Source organism: Parasteatoda tepidariorum, chromosome X2, assembly GCF_043381705.1.
Source record: "Parasteatoda tepidariorum isolate YZ-2023 chromosome X2, CAS_Ptep_4.0, whole genome shotgun sequence".
Classification (NCBI taxonomy): domain Eukaryota; kingdom Metazoa; phylum Arthropoda; class Arachnida; order Araneae; family Theridiidae; genus Parasteatoda; species Parasteatoda tepidariorum.
The window spans coordinates 52435540-52454693 of NC_092215.1; the positions used below are offsets into that span (position 1 = coordinate 52435540).

The window sequence follows — 19154 nt, forward strand, 5'->3', positions numbered from 1 at the left end:
AAAACTATATATATATATATACACACACCCTGTGTATTCTTCTCCCACCAAAAGCGAGTTTTCTACATCTTATACTAAATGCATTTGATGTAAATTAAAATTTTTAAATAGATGAATCTGGGTTAAAATTGTTACAGTTACAGTTAATCCCCTAATCATGAAATAGCTGTTTAATTTCAGTATCCTCTTATGATAATTCTTGCCAACAGTTTTGAATTCTTCACAAAATTAAACACGCGAACGAAAAAAGTATACATGATATAATCATCGATTTAAACGTCCAATAATTAAACTAAATTTTCATTTTAGCAGTAAATTTTGTTCAAAAATAGTCACCCATATTCAAGCCTTGCTGGACGTGACTTAATAATGAGCGGGTATTCTCCGTTCTGTCTTTTTTTATTATTTATTATTATTTATTTCGCAGAGAAACATTTATGAATTAGAAAAGGTTTATAAAAACTCGAACTATCTTTAAATCAAACGGAAACTAAAATCTGCTAATATCTTAACAAAAACTGAATCATTCTTATGAAAACAGTTTTTTGAACTTTCGTTTGGCATCTTTTTATGCACTTAACACAACTCTATTGAATTATGATGATCACAATTCTACGAGATGAAATAATTTTTCACACTACTAAAGTTTAAGATAAATGAGCTATTTTTGCAGGTACTCGAACAGCTAAATCATTTCATAATTGATATTAACTATTAAATATAAACCAATATTTTTTTCATTTCAAAAAATTTCAAACGAACGTGTTCATGACATAGTCCTAAATTTTAAGCCCTTTATCACACTATTTACAATGGTAAATGTATTTTCTTAGAAAAATTTTACTGTGAATTATTTCGCTCATTTTCTGAAAATCAAGGATTTAAATTTTGTAAATAAAAGGAATAAATGCATTTAATAATAAAATATTTGTCGTCTTAATTTATTCATGACTTATAATTCCTCAAGAATCAGTTATTGCTCACTTTAATCCATTTTTAATGACAATAATTATTTAGAAATAATTATGAGATAGTAAATAGTAAGATTGATTTCAATAAAATCTTGTAGAAAGTACTGTGTAATAAATTTAAATTGAACTTCATTATAATTTTTCCATTAATTCTAATATTAGATATTAAATTTATCATAATAAAATATTTAAATTGAACAAATTATGTTAAAGCTTAAAAAACTTGTAAATTATTTTTAATGTAAATTAAACTAATTTCCAGTTTTCAACCTTTTCGTTTAATTTCATTCAGTAATAAGCTATTTTTATTAAACTACAAACATTAATATAATGAAAATAACAGTAAACGCATGGGAATCAAATGAAAGAGAAATTGCGAACTATTTTAATGCTTAGAAATAAATTTCGAATAATAAACAATTTGAATATCTTAATCATACGAGATAATTTTAAAAAAGCAAAATATATGTCATTACCCGTGGAGAAGTGAACAAATATAATGATAGAGATATTTTGATATTTTTTTAAGAAAATCTGACAAGAAACTAAAAGTGAATAAATCATAAATTTTTGACTCTATTTCATTTTCAGGATTATACAAATATTTTGAAGATGAACTTCCTATTCACACAATTTAAAATCATTATTACCAGCACAAAAAACTTCACTTCCAATTTTTAAGAGCATAATTCTGATTCTACTTTTAAATTCAATAACAAACATGAACATATTCGGAGAGAATTTTATTTTAATGTGATACGGAGGAAGCAATTTTTGTAAAATTACTTTACTGCACGGTAATGACTTTTCTGGTAAAAAAAAACTCCATTATTTTGGTTAATTAAACCAAAATATACGGTATTTAAATCATTCATTTGGTAATGTTTCCATTCATATGGAAAAGGATAACCGGGAATTTTAGTTTTCAAAACTATCGTTGTTATTAGCATACATTTAGTAAAAAATACAAAACTGAAAAGTAAATTTCAAATAAATAGTTTTTATGCCACGCTTTAAGGTATCACGCTAAAATTACCAACTTTTATACACGGAGGAAACAATTTTGGTAAAATCACTTTACTGCATTGTAATGACTTTTCTGGTTAAAGAACTCCATTATTTTGGTTAATTAAACCAAAATATACGGTATTTAAATCATTCGTTTGGTAATGTTTCCACTCATATGGAAAAGGATAACCGAGAATTTTAGTTTTCAAAACTCGTTGTTATTAGTACACATTTAGTAAAAAATACAAAACTGAAAAGCAAATTTAACCGAATAAATAGTTTTTATGCCACGCTTTAGGGCATCACGTTAAAATTACCAATTTTTATCACGTGTCATAAAATGCTATTTTATTGTTAATTTTACCAAAATCATTACCGAAGCATTTTGTTAAAAATTACCAAGCCTCTTGGTATTCCCAGAGAGCCAGAAACACGACAAACTTTACCATATTACGTATCAATATTTTTTATCATACTTTTTTTTTTCGCAGTGAAGGGTGAACAGTAAATTTATAACTTCAGATTCTTTATCAAAATTAGTTTAATTAAGAAATTATTGTTTTTAATTATTACTTTTAAGTTGTTTATAAAAAATAATTTAATCATTCCTTCAATATTACTTGAACCCATTTTTTTCAGCAGTAACTGTTTCTCACGAGATGCGGAATAAAAAATTTTAATGAACATAATTCTCCTCTGAAATTTAATAAACTAATTAAATAATAAAAATGAGTTTCATTTTAATCCTAAGCTATCAGTAAAATTAAAACTTCAGACTCATCACCATAGTTATTATAATTTTAAAACTATTTATTCTAACTATTTAGTTTACATTTAATGAAACAATCATTTCAAGCATTCATAAAGATATTATTGATTTTCAATTAACAGTAAATATTTTCCTGCCAGAATTAGTTAAACGTGCCTAATATGTAATGAACTAGACAAGCAAAAGTTAAGCAATTATTTAAGAAACATACGTGTATAAACACATTTGTATACCTATTTTTTTTCAAAATGTATAAAAGAAAAATTAAGACTTTAGATTATAATTTTCCATTATTTGATACTAAACATTACCTTTAATTTATTTTAATAAATAGTTTAAAATATTTATGAAAACATAAGTTTGTTAAAAAATAGTGCTTTTTATGTAAATCTAACTAGTCTGCTAGTTGTAACTATTTTATTTGATTTCCTTCACGCTGAGAAAAAAGCACGGTTAAAACTACCAGAATATGGTGGAATACTGTATGTTTCTGGCTCTATTGGGAACACCAAAAGCATGGTAATTTTTACCGAAGAGCTTTGATAATGATTTTGGTAAAATTAATCATAAAATATTGTAATAATAAAATATTGTATAATAAATCTATATTACGTGTTAAAATTTGTTAAAATTAGTATATCACGTTTTATAACGTTACTTTGGAGCAGGATATAAAAACCATTTAATCGATAAAATTTACTCTTCAGTTTTGTATTTGTAATTAATTGTCTGACATTAAGAACTATAGTTCGGAAAACAAGATTTTTCGGTAAACAATATTCATATGAATAGAAAAACTACCATATGAATGGCGTTCATACCGGCTTAATGATTTATTGGCTTTTTGTTTTATTTCCAGAATTATTGTGTTTTTTTAACCACAAATGTCTTTACAGTACGGTACTTTTACCAGAAATTTTTCTCAGTGTAATATTATATGCTTTAATCTCTAAATTTTTGCGCTTTTTTTTATTTCGCAAGGGAAGAAAGGAAATTGGAAAACGAAATAGAGTAAACTTATTATTATCATCCATCCATGATAAACATTTCCTTTATAGATCGATAGACTTCAGCTAGATAATCAATAAATCGCCGTTTAATAAATAAGAGTTGTATTAAGCCTACAGATCAATATGAAAAAACAATTTACGAAATTGAATGATTTTATCGATAGTTTCATAAAAAAGGATTAAAACAATGGTCTAAATGCTTATTCCACAAGGAAATCTCTGAAATAATATTCTCAGTTTGTTGGAAGATCCAATATATGGCTCTTATTTCTGAAATTCGAGGCTTAAATCTAGAAAAGGTTATAAATAACTATAAATAAACTATTCATGTAGTTAAGATTTTTATAAAAGTTTCATTAAAAATAAACATGAACTTGGTTTAAAAGTTTATTTTGCAAGGAAATCACAGAAATAATATTTAAATTTTTCAAGTGCTTCTAATGTCCAACACCGATTACGCCGATTATTTTACATGATAAGAGGTTTGCATCAAAAAAGCTTATGAATTATCATAAATAAGCTATTCAAGAAATTGAAATATTTTTAGAAAGTTCAATTTAAAAAAAAAACATGAACTTGGGTTAGAAGATTCTTCTGCAAAGATATTGTTGAAATAATATTGCCATTTTACTTGATGATTAAAAAATTCAATGACGATTGCAAAGTTCAACTTCTAAAATTCAAGATTAGAATTTTAATAATTTATAGAATTTGGCGAATGAATTATAAACGAAATTAAAATTGGTTTGTTAACTTTTCTTTTCAAAAGCTACACATTAGCTTAGATTGTAATACGCATGACCCGATCGCTTCAAAATGATCATTAACTTAGTTTATAAGTTTATTCACAAAGAAATCGTTGAAATATTTCCATTTCCCAGCTAGGTGATTTAGAAATCAGTTACCAATCGCGTGTCCTACTACTGAGATTCGAAGTTCGAATCTCAAAATTTCATAAGTCATCATACAAAAACTGTACAAGAAATTTAAATATTTCTGGAAAATTTCTATGAAAATTATCATTAACTTAGTTTATAAGTTTATTTTAGAAATAAATCGCTGAAATAATATTTCCATTTCACAGGTGGCTAGGTGATTCAGAAATCAGGAACCGATCGCAGAGTCCAACTTCTGAGATTCGAGGTTCGAACCCACAGACGCGTGCCATCTTTTAAAGTGTAGGAAGGAGACTACGCCTATTGCTCAGTGAAAGGAGTCATGAACTAAAAACTGGAAAAAACGCTATTACAATGCCTGTAACAAAACTGTACAGTAATTTGTATAATAAAAAGATAACATTTGTATTAATTACTATTTCCTTACTTTTTTAAAATCTACATAGTTAAAAAAACATAAAAAGTTCAACACATATCTTTTTAAATAAATGACAAACTTATATAAGTATATTAGTAGGTTAAAATTAAATATTTTCAGTATTTTTTTTTATCCTTCTGATTTTTGTTTACTTTGACTACATTGATTATATTCATTTGATTCATTTAAAAAATGTTGGGAATACAATACTAAATGCAATTTTAAAATAATTATTTTTTTTAAATTTAATTAAAATATTAGTGCACACAAATGAAATATTTAAACTAAACATGAAATATCTAAACTAAACATGAAATATCTAAACTAAAATTTAAATGGTATTGCAGAAATGTTAATAATTCTTTTTTCAAAATAGCAGCAGAGTTATATGACTATGTGGCACTTATAAAACGAAAAATAATTAGAAATATTTTTACAGACACGTGTGCGAAAGTATATGTCTTGCACATATTTGAAAGGAATTAATCTACACATTTACAAGTATATTTAGTTTAACTGATTTTCTTCGCCTAGTAAACGCTATTTCTAAGCGTTTGTAACATAGACAGTTAATCTTTACAAAATTTATTATTAATCTTTACAAAGCTTTTCTTTTTTTATATAATGAATTGCTCTTTGTAATTTTTAAGTACGATTAGATTTTTTTATTGATATCTTAAATAATCTGAATTGTATTACTTGAATTTTAAACTTATGCCATTTCATCATACGCAATTTAGTTTTCTTATTGCATTTCATATGTTAGTCATTATAGTGAATATTGTCACCAAATTTAATTCTTAAAAGTTTTTAAATAACGTTAATAATTTTACATTAATTTATTCTTTTAAATGAAGTCGAAACTATAACTTACTCCTTACCCAAATTAAAAGTAAATAAATATACCTTCTGTTAAAAGAAAATTTTAAAATATCCAATAATTGAAGCAAATTTCTTTAAATTTTTGTATCACATATTTGCATTTATTTATTATCTTTAGTTAAATTTATTTCCCATTTCAAATTCTTAACATGTATTTCGTATTTTCATAACTGCAAGAAAATAACAATTTCATTCAACAAATCACGGTAGCCCAAAAAAAATGCTGTCTTATTTAAATCCCTAGAAAATTAATATTCGAAACAACCCGCTTCAAGCAAAAGTCTTAATTTACGAAAACACGAGCAAAAGTAATTTATAATTTTTAATTGGAAGCCTTAAAAATTCCAAAACATATGCTTATTTCTCCTAAGTTTATGATAAAAATTTTAATCCTATAAGCAAAATGGCGAAATTTTAATCAGTGGGTTCATACTGTCCGCTTCGCCTTATTGCATTATTTTTTTTTTTACCCACCAGCCAATTTCAGTTTAAATAAAAGATAAGAATTCTTTGGAAAACAGAATTGGAGTTAATGAAGAAAGCAATTTAATTTTATGTGAACTGGGATTCGGGTGCGAAATATGGTGAAATGTTAATCACCCGAGCTAGGTATTTGTTGAAAATCGACATTAAAGATTAATTCATATCAAAAATTCTGAGAAGAGAAAAAAAAGAGGAAATTTTCCCCTACTAGGCATTTCTCCTCGGAGGTTTCATTTATGTAAACTAAACCGAATACGCGACTGCACTTTTTCCCATCTTTCCGCTTTTCCCCATATCCGCTTTTCTGTATTATCTTTTTTAAAAGTCATTTTGAAAAGCATTTAAAGATTATTCTAACGTTTGTTTGCAAGAACGGGAATTAATTTCCGAATCAAAATTTTAAAAGGTGTTTTTGCTCTACGCAAATAACACACCTATGAGTTAAACCAATTATTTATTTGCAAATCGGGCTGCCATTGCTGCTGTTTAATGATTAAAATTCGGAGCTGAGTTGTATTTAATTTAAGTTCCTCCTCTTTTAGTTATTTATAAAAACTTACGGATCGTGTGATCTGCTCTTTTATTTTTTTCCTTTACTTGTGCTCGAGGAGCAATTTTTGGAGTCCTAATGTCTTTTAAAGTACTTGCGATTGTAGAAAATCTCCCTAATCTCTAGGAACGTAAGTCCCAGAGCCCCAAAGCGCTGAATGTCGAATTGTTTTCTTGGAGAAAATTGTTCATTTGAATGTTAAATATTTGGTCACATAGCCTTACTATCGTTTATTTACCGTACGTATCGGAGAAGCTTACTTTTATTACTCTAGTACTGATTTATCTCCTTCGAAATTAATGCACGACAAATGAAATAAAAAGAAAAACATCAAAAACGGCAAAAAAGTATAAAAAATAAACAATAACTCCTCTTCTGTTATTGGTGTTTGCTTTTCGTATCTTGAAAATAGCGATTTGGAAAAACCTTGAAAAGGATTAATAAAAAAAACTTGTTTGTTTTACTTTCAACAGCCCGAATAAGTTTCAATAAATTAATTATTCATATTTGATTTCAAAGAAATTAGATTGTGAAAGTAATGTAAATATCAAATTGCCTAGCAAATTTAATTGAGATTTCTTTTGTTATCTTCAAAGCCTGCGGAATTAATATATAAGACCAGGTGATCTGAATTTAAAATTTATTGGGATATTTTTCCGAAATAATTATTTTTTACTCTTTTCGCTGTCTTTTTAATTTTTCTGCATCGTTTCTCGTTTGATTTGTTTCATAAAGACATTTTAAAAGAAATAATTTTTGCAACTTATTTAAAGTATACATTTTCAATTAGTTTTAACTAAAATATGATTTGATATCAAAAAATCAGAAGCTAATTTGAAGGGAAAAAATTAAAAAAGAGCTTCAGGCGCAGCTTGCTTAAACTGAGAAATTATTTCAATTGAAATAAAAATTCATTTAAATATTTTACATGGTTTTCCTACTTAAAATAAAATTCAACATTTTAAGAATTCTCTTTCATAACTATTACTTGTAATTTCAAAAACAACAGTAAATATAATAATTAATTATTCATAATTCTTTAGAAATGAATATATTAGCTTTAAATTAATATTTTTTACAATACCTTGTGAAATATAAATAAATAATTTCAACAAAAAGCAACCAACTTCATTATTTTTACTCTTTTATTCAAATCTAATTACTTTTGTTATCCAAGACAATGAATACATGTTTAATGTATTTTCTACGTTGAATCTGAATTATTATTATTGTGTAATGTAATATTAATAAAACTCTTATAGATTCTAAATATTCTTAAATTATTTTGTCATTTATTTGAATAGGAAAAATATGAACTTATGAAAACGTTTCAAATTAAATTCCATAAATTACTTTAAAATATAGGTTTTAGAATTATATATTAATAATAATTAATCACACACATCCTCTCAGAAAAAAATGGTTCAAAGTTAAACTAATATTAACTATATTAGCTAATAATAAACTTATTTTAACCTTAACGGTAAAATGTTTCCGCAACATGGCAATATGGGGCTAATATGTAATAAGATTTTAAACTGATCCATATTAATATGCTAAATTGAACCATAATAAGATGTTAAATTGAACCATGTTTCTATTCAAGCTTCACTGCGTTTCCGTCATAGCATTGTGTAATAAATTTCATGAATAAATTTATTTTGGTTTAACATACAACTGCATGAAGAAAAAATTCTGGTAAAATTACTGTACTGTATGGTAGTGTTATTTCCTGTAAAGAGAAAACATAATTCTGGTGATATAAAACCAAAAAATATACGGTATTTAAACCATTCATTTGGGAAAAGGTTAGCGTTCTAAATTAAAATATCTAACTTTAAGCTACTGGCATTAGAATTATGCATTTATAAAAATTAATAATCCTCATCATTTGAAGAAAAAAAAATGGTTCAACGTTAAACCAAAAAATCGTAAACTTTCCGCAACATTTATACGGAGTCAAATTGAACCGGAATAAGGTGTTAAATTGATAAACAATAAGGTGTTAAATTAAACCATGTTTCGATTAAATTTGCATTATCGTTCCGTTCAAGTTCATTCATAATATCGTGTAATCAATTTCAAGAATCAAGCTAATTTAGTTTAACATGAAACTACACTGAGAAAAGAAAAATACTGGCGAAATTGTTGTACTGTTTAGCAATAACATTTTATAATAAAAGACATAAACTAAAAAATTACCGAACAATTACTTAAAAATTCAGTAATATTTAACAAAGCACTTTGGTAAATATTACCTATACTTTAATCGATATAATTTTATTGGTAAAATTGGCAATAAAATATGGTTTAATAATCTGGGATAAAATTAGGTAAACGTGGTAAAATTTGGTTATTTTATCACTTAGAGCATGATAGCCATTTATTCGGTGAAACTTACTTTCCAGTTTTGCACTTTTTTAAAAATTTGTGGTAATAAGAACGAATAAATCGTAATTTCCGTTAAACCATTGCCATACGAACGGAAAAATCACCAAATAATCGCAAAATTCACCAAAATATGGGTTAAAAACCATATATTTTTTATTCTATTACCTGAATTATGGTTATTTATACCAGAAATGTCATTACCATGCAGTACTTTAATTTAACCAATTTTTTTTTCTCCGTGCAATTGTTCATTTTATTCAGGAAAGTCTCAACATCACATTCACTTCATAATGGTACGAATTCCTTTTTTACTAAAATCACAAGACATTATTGATCCATCATCCAATTAACTTAAGAGGCAAACAGATTCCAGGTTTCTGAACAGATTCTAAAGATAGCTACTTGCGCTGTCAGAATCGTTGGAAGATTTAAACACAACTAACATTCTCTTTTCAAGATTCATCTTGAACTCAATTACATCAATCACATGAGTTGATTAAGAGATGGAAGCGAGTCGAGTTTTGGTGATCCATTTAATTATTGGAATGGAATTATACAACTTTAGTTTTGAATCATGATAGAAAGTCAATTCCATAAGTTTTGGTACCTTACTTATCAAACTTAATCTTATGTTAGCTTATTTGGAGACTTATAATAAACTTTAGTTTGAATTTAGGTTTTTGAGGAATTTGAAATAAATTTACTTGATTTTAGAAATTTATCTCAATGTGTATTAGTTGATATAGGTTTAAATTTTCAAAAAAAAAAAAAAAAAAAAAAAAAAAAGGTTTTACAGTAAATTATTAAAATTTTCTTATTTTTATTACGCATAAGAGTGTTTGAAAATATAAGGAAGAGAATGTTTATACAACTTCAGTTTTGAATCATGATAGAAAGTCAATTCCATAAGTTTTGGTACCTTACTTATCAACAAGGGTGTATTAATCTTATGTTAGCTTATTTAGAGACTTATAATAAACTTTAGTTTCAATTTAGGTTTTGAGGAATTTAGAATAAATTTACTTGATTTTAGAAATTTATCTCAATGTGTATTAGTAGATATAGGTTTAAATTTTAAAAAAAGAAGGTTATATAGTAAATTATAAAATTTTTCTTATTTTTACTACGCATAAAAGTGTTTGAAAATATAAGGAAGAGAATGTTTAATACTTAAAACTAAACTAAACTCAGTGGCGTGACAGCCCATAGAGGGTCAAGGCCTACTGTGCCCATCTCAGTTTTCTAGACATTGGGCTCTGGGGTGCAGGGGCAGATGTTCCGGTCAGGTGGTCAGCCGAAAGCGGAACCCCCAGCGTTCAGTTCCCAAGCATGCTTGGTACTCATTTATCGATCCACTGAAGGGATGAAAGGCTGAGTCAACCTTGCCCGGTCCGAGGATCGAACCAGTGCCCGGTCCGAGGATCGAACCAGGGACCTGTGGCACGACAGCGCGAAGCGCTACTGCTCAGCCACCGGGCGTCATGTTAAATACTTATAAAGCATTAAATATTTACTTTTTTCCTAGAAAAAAGTTTTTAGATAGTTAATTATGTCATTTAAATTCAATAATTAAACAATAACGGTTATTTAAAAATACTCTTAAATTATTTCATGCTGCGAGATTAGGACTTTTCTTTCCACCAAATTTATCTCATGTACAGAATATTTGTAAAGTTTCGCTCACACCTAATTTCTTTTTAAAAAAAATATTACCTTATAACATAATTATTCTAATTTTTATGAGTATTTAATATTTAGTTCAATACAGTTATCCTATTTTCTAAAATAATATTTAAAAATTTTGCAAATTACACTAATAAGAAAATATTTCTCTCCATTTTTTGCATTAAAAATTTGTAGAAAAGTATTCTTAAATAAGCTTTGCATTTTTAAAAAAAAATAATAACATTTCCTAAAGCAAGAATTATATATATATATATATATATATTAGATTAAATTTTAGTTGGACGCACGATTGAATCTTGAACCTTCTGATCTCTGTCAAGCATGTGGAAGATTCTCAAAACGACTGGGCAGGGACACTTTGGTTCTGTAACGAAATGCATTTAAACAAAAATTAGTAAATTTACATATTATTTGATATAAGAAAAAAGGTTTATACATTTTTGAAATATAAAAAGTGTTTATAACGAAATAAAAAGAAATGTGTCATCAAATATAGTTGAGTAATACAATAAAAATGTTTCGAAAACAATTTTAATCTCTTTAACACATCCTTGAAATAGCAATTCTTCCTTACATTTGGTATTCACAACTAATTTCCACCAATTAAAATTAAAATCAAAGAGCAGTTGTAAATAAAACAATAATCTGCAATGAAAAGATTAAATGGGAAATGTAAACAATTAGTTCAAAATAATTACCCAACTTAATCGAAAATTGCGATCTTTTATTCATTGCATTTAATCTTTTTTCTAATTTCAAATTTGGCTTCTGTAGAGCGGAAATGCAGTCAACACACCCTTCAAAATCAATGAGGTTGGTCACCAACTCCCTGTACTTCTCTTACCACGCACGCATCAAGCACCGGCACACGTGACCCTGGTGTGCCGCTGCACGTGGCATGGCAAAAAGTGGTCACTTTTTACATTCCCAACTCGTCACGTGGCCAACTCATTTTACCCGTTATTAGAGTGACAATACTTCATTGAGGTAGACCGGGATAGACCACGCGGAACAGGTGTTCAAGTGTAATGAAGTCAGGCACATTTTCCCCGTGGGAAACCCCCTTTTAACCACCCACGCATTCATACTTTTTAATTCCCTTTTTTTTCACCACTCAAAATATCAGCATGATAGATTTGCAGCAGTCTTAAATTCAGTCTATATAATGAGAAACGCAGAATAATGACTATAAGCGACGTTCGGTTGTCGTTATAATGAAGTTAAGGCTGATTATTTTTCATTCTTTCATCTGGCCTAAGTGTTCATTTATTTATCAACCGTGGGAGAGCAGTTTTCGTGCCTTATTAGGCGTTTGATTTTTATTCATGAATGAGTGAAAAGTTAGATATTTTTAAAAAAAAAATCTACGTGTTTGATGTATGGATTTATTGGCGAGATATTTTAAGCTCAATTTATTGTTCCAGACACAAGTAATAAAGACTTCTAGTACTGAGTTAAATTAAGATTTATCTAGTTGTAGAGTGAATTAGTAAATGTCCAATTAGTAAATTAGTTTCATTACTTCAAGTAAATTAATTTAATTAAATTGAATTTAACTACAGTAAATTATTTGAATTTCAAATTTTCAGATAAGTCTTATTAGGAAACACAGTAGTTCTACTTTTAATAATTCATTTTTAATGCTTAACAACTTACTTTTTGATGATTTTATTAAATTAAGTGAATCACTTTATACAGATGGAAATACGTGTTTCTGAGAAGAATCAGTGTTTGTTTTATTTACTCTTTTTCGACAAAACCATTTATATTTTATGTGAGCATGAAGACATATTTTGATTCAAATAGGTTAATCAGTCAGTTTATTTATTAGCTGATTACATAGTAAAAAAAAAATAAATGCAAATCATAAATATTACTTTTGTTTCTTTGAATAAGCTGTTCTTTAGAATAAATGGAAAACTAAAATTAAATTACTTCCTAAAAAACGGTAGAAAATAATGAATATTATTATTTTCTATTTATTTGAATTCATGAGAATGAATTCATGTTCTTCAGAATAAATGAGGAATAAAGATCAAATTACTTCTTAAAAAATAGTAAATAATGAATATTATCATTATCATTTTTCTTTTTTTTTGAATAAGCCCGCTTCAGAAGAAATGAAAAATACAGATCAAATTACTTCTTAGAAAGCAATCTTGTTTGTATTGCTATGTCACAGATAAATAAATATTAGTAAGTTTTCCTAGCTGTTTTCAGTTGCCTCTCATAATTTTCCTGGAGGATAATTTGTTAAATTTTACTTCGTTTTCAACAAATAATTTTTTGTCAACTGAAGGAAGCAATTCATAGCAATTTTTCCTAATAATTTTCAAGGCTAGTAAGACAATTATAGTTTCCTGACTAGTAAGCACTTCTCGAGTTGACTATATCTTCCTTAATAACTTGCAATTACACAATAAAACACTTTTCCCCATTTTAAAAATTATATTTTAACTACACCTTATCAGATGTATTCCATCTTATAAGATGTTAACTTCTGTCTTCCGTGGCACAGATGTAAATCAATGCATAAATGAAAAAACGAACAACTCGAAATTAACTTAATAATAGAAGTTTATCATAAAAATAAGAATTTTGATAATGTAATAGTATTTTTAATTTGCACTTAATATTACAGATATAGAAGACAAAACAGATGGTAATAATTAACATTGAAACCATAACATCTGTCACAAAATTTCAAGAAAAAAATTCTTTTAACTTACTTCTTGAGTACAAAAATATATGCAGTTCTTTTTATATAGGTAGAGATTTAAGTATATAAATTAATAAATTTGGAGAGGGAATATTCATTTCTTGAGCTTTATTTAGAATTTCTAGCTGACCTGGTTATATGGTGGTCAGGGAGGTGACCTCGTGTCAAAATGGTCCCTGGTTCGAATCCCTGTTAGAGATATGGAAGTTCTTTCCTTCTTCTCTCGCCGTACTATTTGTCCTTCTTACTGTAGGAGCAATGCTGGTTCACCTAATAAGGTCAGCACAACTGTTCTTCTAATACAGGAATGATGAATGCCAATGTTTACTGGGGTGGACTTTGAAGAAAAAAGAAAGATAAAAAGCTTAGAATCCCTGAAATCCAGGTCAAATCTTAATTTTAACAAAAGAAAGCGAGAAAAATTATGCAAATAATAATTTATGTTTTTCTGCCACATGAACAAATTATTTCAACATCGCATAGATTAGAATTTTCGTATTGTGTGTATATATGTATATATCAGTACTTTGTGCATAGATTGTGCAAAAATATGTATTGTATTCAAAATTAATGTTATTTTCTATTTTTAGTACAATGGCAGCTAATTTTAATTAAATTTAATTTTAAGAATTATACATTATGTTAAAATAATGTTATAATAACACAACTTGATTATAAAAAGTGAATGCAGATGTTTAATAAAACATTTTTAAAAAAAGAATATATATTATCGTACTTTTAAAATATTGACAAATATGAACAAATTCCATTCCTAAGATTAAATTATATATTTAAATAAAAAAGCAATATATGTTTGAAAACTTTTCATGAATATTGAAAATATATAATGAATTTTGATTTTAATTCAGGCATTCATTATTTTTGTTTCAGTATTATTTACTAATATTTTATGTTACTTAACTTTTCACAAACAGTCTAAGATGATCAATAATGAGAATTATTCCTTATTTAGGTAAACTGTCGGAAACGCTATTGAACAAATCAAGAAAAATCTAAAACGCAATTATGTAAATTTCTTAAATCTAAAATATATATTTTTAAAAATTCATTTTGAGATGAAAGTAATATTTGTAAATCATGCGTAAATTTAAAGAAGTATCAGTGCCACGCTTAATAAGTTATTAAAAGGATAAAACCAAGAAACTTCTTAAATTTTTATAGGCTTCTAAAAACTTTATAGGTTCAAAATTTGTATAAGCTTGGTATGATTTTGCAAATCTTAAAAATATTTTTTTTTTTAAAAATCATTTTAAGATGAAAGCAATTTGCGTAAGTTAAGTGAAAATGTAAAGAAGTATCAGTACCACGGTAAAAAATTTATACAGTAAAACACTTTTAATTAGTTTTTAAAGGGATACAAGAAAGAAACTTCTTAATATTTAATCGCCGTCTTAAAACTTTATATTTCCAAAATTTGTATAAACTTGAAATGGAGAAGTTCTTGTTTTTTGTTTACTTTATAGAATCATAATATTATTGATTTTTACTCATTGAAATTAATTTAAATATAGATAATTCACTTGGTTATCGGATTGTTCCGATGACTTATTCTCTACACCCCTTCTGCACGGAGAAAAAAAAAATCATTCAAAATCACATAAAAAATTTGAAAAAATTTAAAAAGACATAATTTTGGTAAATAAAATCAAAATATGCGGTATATGAACTATAATTTTTGAAATTTTTTTGTTCATATTGTTACTGTTTACCGGAAATTCCGGTCTTCAAAATTACAGTATTTATTATAACACATTTAGTAAAAAATGCAAATCTGAAATGTAAATTAATCTGAATAAATGACTTTTATGCCATGCTCCGAGGTATCATGGTGAAATTGCCAAATTTTACCACATTTAACAAATTTCATCACATATCATAAAATGATACTTTGTTGCTGATTTTAGAAAAATCATTACCAAAATGCATCGGTAGAAATTACCGCGCTTTTTCTTTTCCGTAAAAGAAGAAACACGGTAAATTTTACCACATTCATTTAGTTTTGTCCATACTTTTTTTCAGTGTATACATAGGGCGATAAAGGATAAAGAGAATATAAAGTAATGAAACTTATTTTTTTCTAATGAGTTTCACTAAATATTAAAAAGTGTTTTACGTTCTGAAAACTGTAGAGTTACTTGACCTTCTATTTTTGTATTTGAAAATATTCAAAGAATATTCAATAAAACAATGAATTTCCGAAAATAATTTTTCTTTCAACAGATTATTTAATCTCAAATTTGATTGTTGATTAATTTCTGCTATCGCTCACACAAAGTTTCTGTTTAATAAAAATTATTTTTTTGAAAAGAAAAAACCGAAAATCTATTAATAGCTCTGACTTGTGCTTTCAAGAAAGAGTTTATCACTTTAGTTTGCTTACGCATGAAAACAAATATTACTTACGTTGTACATAGCCTGTTTTTAAATTACGTCAAACACGAAACGTCATTCCTATGTTACAGCTGCAGATGATAATGTACCTGACGCAAATGCACTCAACCAATACTTAAATATTCGCAGACGGTTGTCTAAGAATACTATTTCTAAGAAATAACATGAGATTTCGAACTCATACTATTAAGTTTAAATAGATATGCAAAAGTTATTTAAATAAAAACACAAAACTCTAACGTAGGAACAAAATCGTGATTGTTTCATAATTTAAAGGTATATTTTACTCGGAAAAATTTAGGATAAACTTGTAAAATATCAAGAGGATTCAGAATTCAAAAATCTTAAAAACTATAATTTTTTTTTTAATTTACTACTATTTCTTTTACTATTACTATTTCTTTTAGATTAATTTACTACTATTTCTCTTACTATTACCATATCTTTTTGATTAATTTACTACTATTTCTTTTACTATTGCTATTCCTTTTTGATTAATTTACTACTATTTCTTTTACTATTACTATTTCTTTTTGATTAATTTACTACTATTTCTTTTACTATTACTATATCTTTTTGATTAATTTACTACTATTTCACTATTACTATTTCTCTTTGATTATTTTACTACTATTTCTTTTACTATTACTATTTCTTTTTGATTAATTTACTACTATTTCTTTTACTATTACCATTTCTTTTTGATTAATTTACTACCTTTTCTTTTACTATTACTATTTCTTTTTGATTAATTTACTACTATTTCTTTCTGATTAATTTACTACTATTTCTTTTACTATTACAATTTCTTTCTGATTAATTTACTACTATTTCTTTTACTATTACTATATCTTTCTGATTAATTTACTACTATTTCTTTTACTATTACTATTTCTCTTTGATTATTTTACTACTATTTCTTTTACTATTACTATATCTTTTTCTAATTTACTACTATTTCATTAATTAACTACTTCTCTACTATTTATTTTTCAATTATTTTTTTATTTTTTATTTTAAGCTTTTAAGACCCGGTGTAGGATTGAAACATCTCATTTATTTTTGACCATAACAAAGTCACTAAAGTAGTAACGATATTTATCTATTAGTTGATTGTATTAGTGATTTAATCAACTACTTTATATTTTAAAAAATACAGAAAAAAGTAAATCGCTTCATTTTTGACGTAAGTACAATGAGGATTTTGTAAAGATTTTCTTTGGAAAAATTTCGCTTCAAATTTAATTATCAACATCTCAATAACACATCTCAAAGTCAATTGAATGTGGTCTCGAAGTGAACTGCTCCCAGAAGATCACCAAAGTCAAGCATCTTTGGCTGCGGTCAGTGTGCGGGTGGGTGACCACTTTGATCAGCCTACGATGGAACCGAGGGTGTGCGGTATTGGTCCTCGTTAAACAGTTCTACCGTAAAGAGCTCAACTTCACTCTCAGGTCGTTGCGCTACCGAAGCAGGGGTACCATTCCCTCTAGAGAGGATCAGCATTGTGATCGCATGTCTTCGGATCATCCACAAGGATGCTTTCCAGACCGTCGCAATAGCCCATTGAGCAGCTCAAAGGCAACGCATATATATAANTATATATATATATGTATTCTTTATATTTAGCATAAAGTTTTTCTTTCCATCACTATTTAGGTAAAATTTCCTTAATTTCTAATTGTAATTTATGATGATGGCAATAGTTTTACTTATCAACAATAGCAAGATGACTATCGTTGTCATTGTAATCAGTGCAATATTGCGTCGCTATAAGCAGTGCAATATCGTGTCATTGTAAACAGTGCTGTATCGTGTCATAATGAACAGTAAATTATGTTATGATGGCAATGGCAAATTTAAAACCCGGATGATTTTATACTCTATCGCTTAATATGTTCTTTATTTTTAACATAAAAGGTTTTTAGATTACTGTTTTAGTATTGTTTTACATTTCTATTTATAATGTATAACGATGGCAACAGTTTTCAACTCAAATATGTCAAATCATTTAAAATATTCTTTGTTTTAACCATACAGTTTTCTTTCGATTACTGTTTCGAAAAATTTCTTTAATTTCTAATTATAATTTATAATGATGGCAATAGTTTTATTTAACAACTGTAGCAATGCGACAATCATTGTAATTTTTAGCAGTGCCTCATTTTTTCAAAAATTTACCATATAATTTACCATAAAATGTATCATTCTGAATTTAAATTGTGGTATAAACTCTATATGCCATCTGAAACATTTACTCTATTACGCATTTCTCCCTCATTTATCAAGGGCACTTATCACGGTAAGGGTTAGTAAGTGCCTAAACGGTAACAAACAAAAAGACCGGTATAAAAAATATATTCACACCTCGCTATCAAGCTGTTACTGCGAAACTTCAAAACCTGTTCTAATAGGGACTCGACTATTCAAATCAAATACTTAGATGATTTCACGCTTATTTCTAACAAACTACCGCAGTTTACGAACAAAATCGGATCCCACCACTACAGGTTTCAAAGGCCCAACGCAAAGGGAGCTTATTATTAATCCTGTAAACAAGATCTGCCCATCTTTTTACCCAGCACATTTGGCGCCGTCAATCATAATTTGGCGGATTTAGGCGCAAATGAATTCTGTGCCATCAAGCTTGGCGCATGAATATGCAATGAGAAAGCTGCTGTAGAGAATTGAGAGTGAATTCTTGCTTTCTTTTTTTAATGCTTCCTTTCATCCCTTTCTACCTTTCTTTTTTAAACAGTAGGCGCTGTTTTAAATGGATTATTCCTAGATGATGTAACAGGATTATCAGCCTGCGGTAAACTCTAGCGAAAACTCCCGGATTCTAGGTGGTTAGCTTCAAGTTTTAGTCAGGAAATTTTCAGGGGAAAATTATTCATGAGTCGAAACAAGAGAAAATAACTTTTTCTTTTAAAAAAAAATTAAAAAAGCAAGTTTGGTA

The 19154-nt window shown here is 27.1% G+C and overlaps 1 protein-coding gene across 6 annotated transcripts in view; it reads left to right on the forward strand.

Moving 5' to 3' along the window:
* Nucleotides 1-5066, forward strand: part of LOC107452746 (fork head) — a 100572-nt gene extending 95506 nt beyond the window's left edge. For all 6 annotated transcript variants that reach the window (XR_001585233.3, XR_001585232.3, XR_011638414.1 and 3 more), the window contains one exon: nt 4843-5066. Coding sequence is in view for 1 of the 6 variants with exons in the window: in XM_016069321.4 (XP_015924807.1) it covers nt 4843-4933 (91 nt within the window). In the remaining 5 variants the exon portion in view is untranslated. The remainder of the gene's footprint in view (nt 1-4842) is intronic.
* The last annotated feature ends 14088 nt before the right edge of the window (nt 5067-19154 follow it).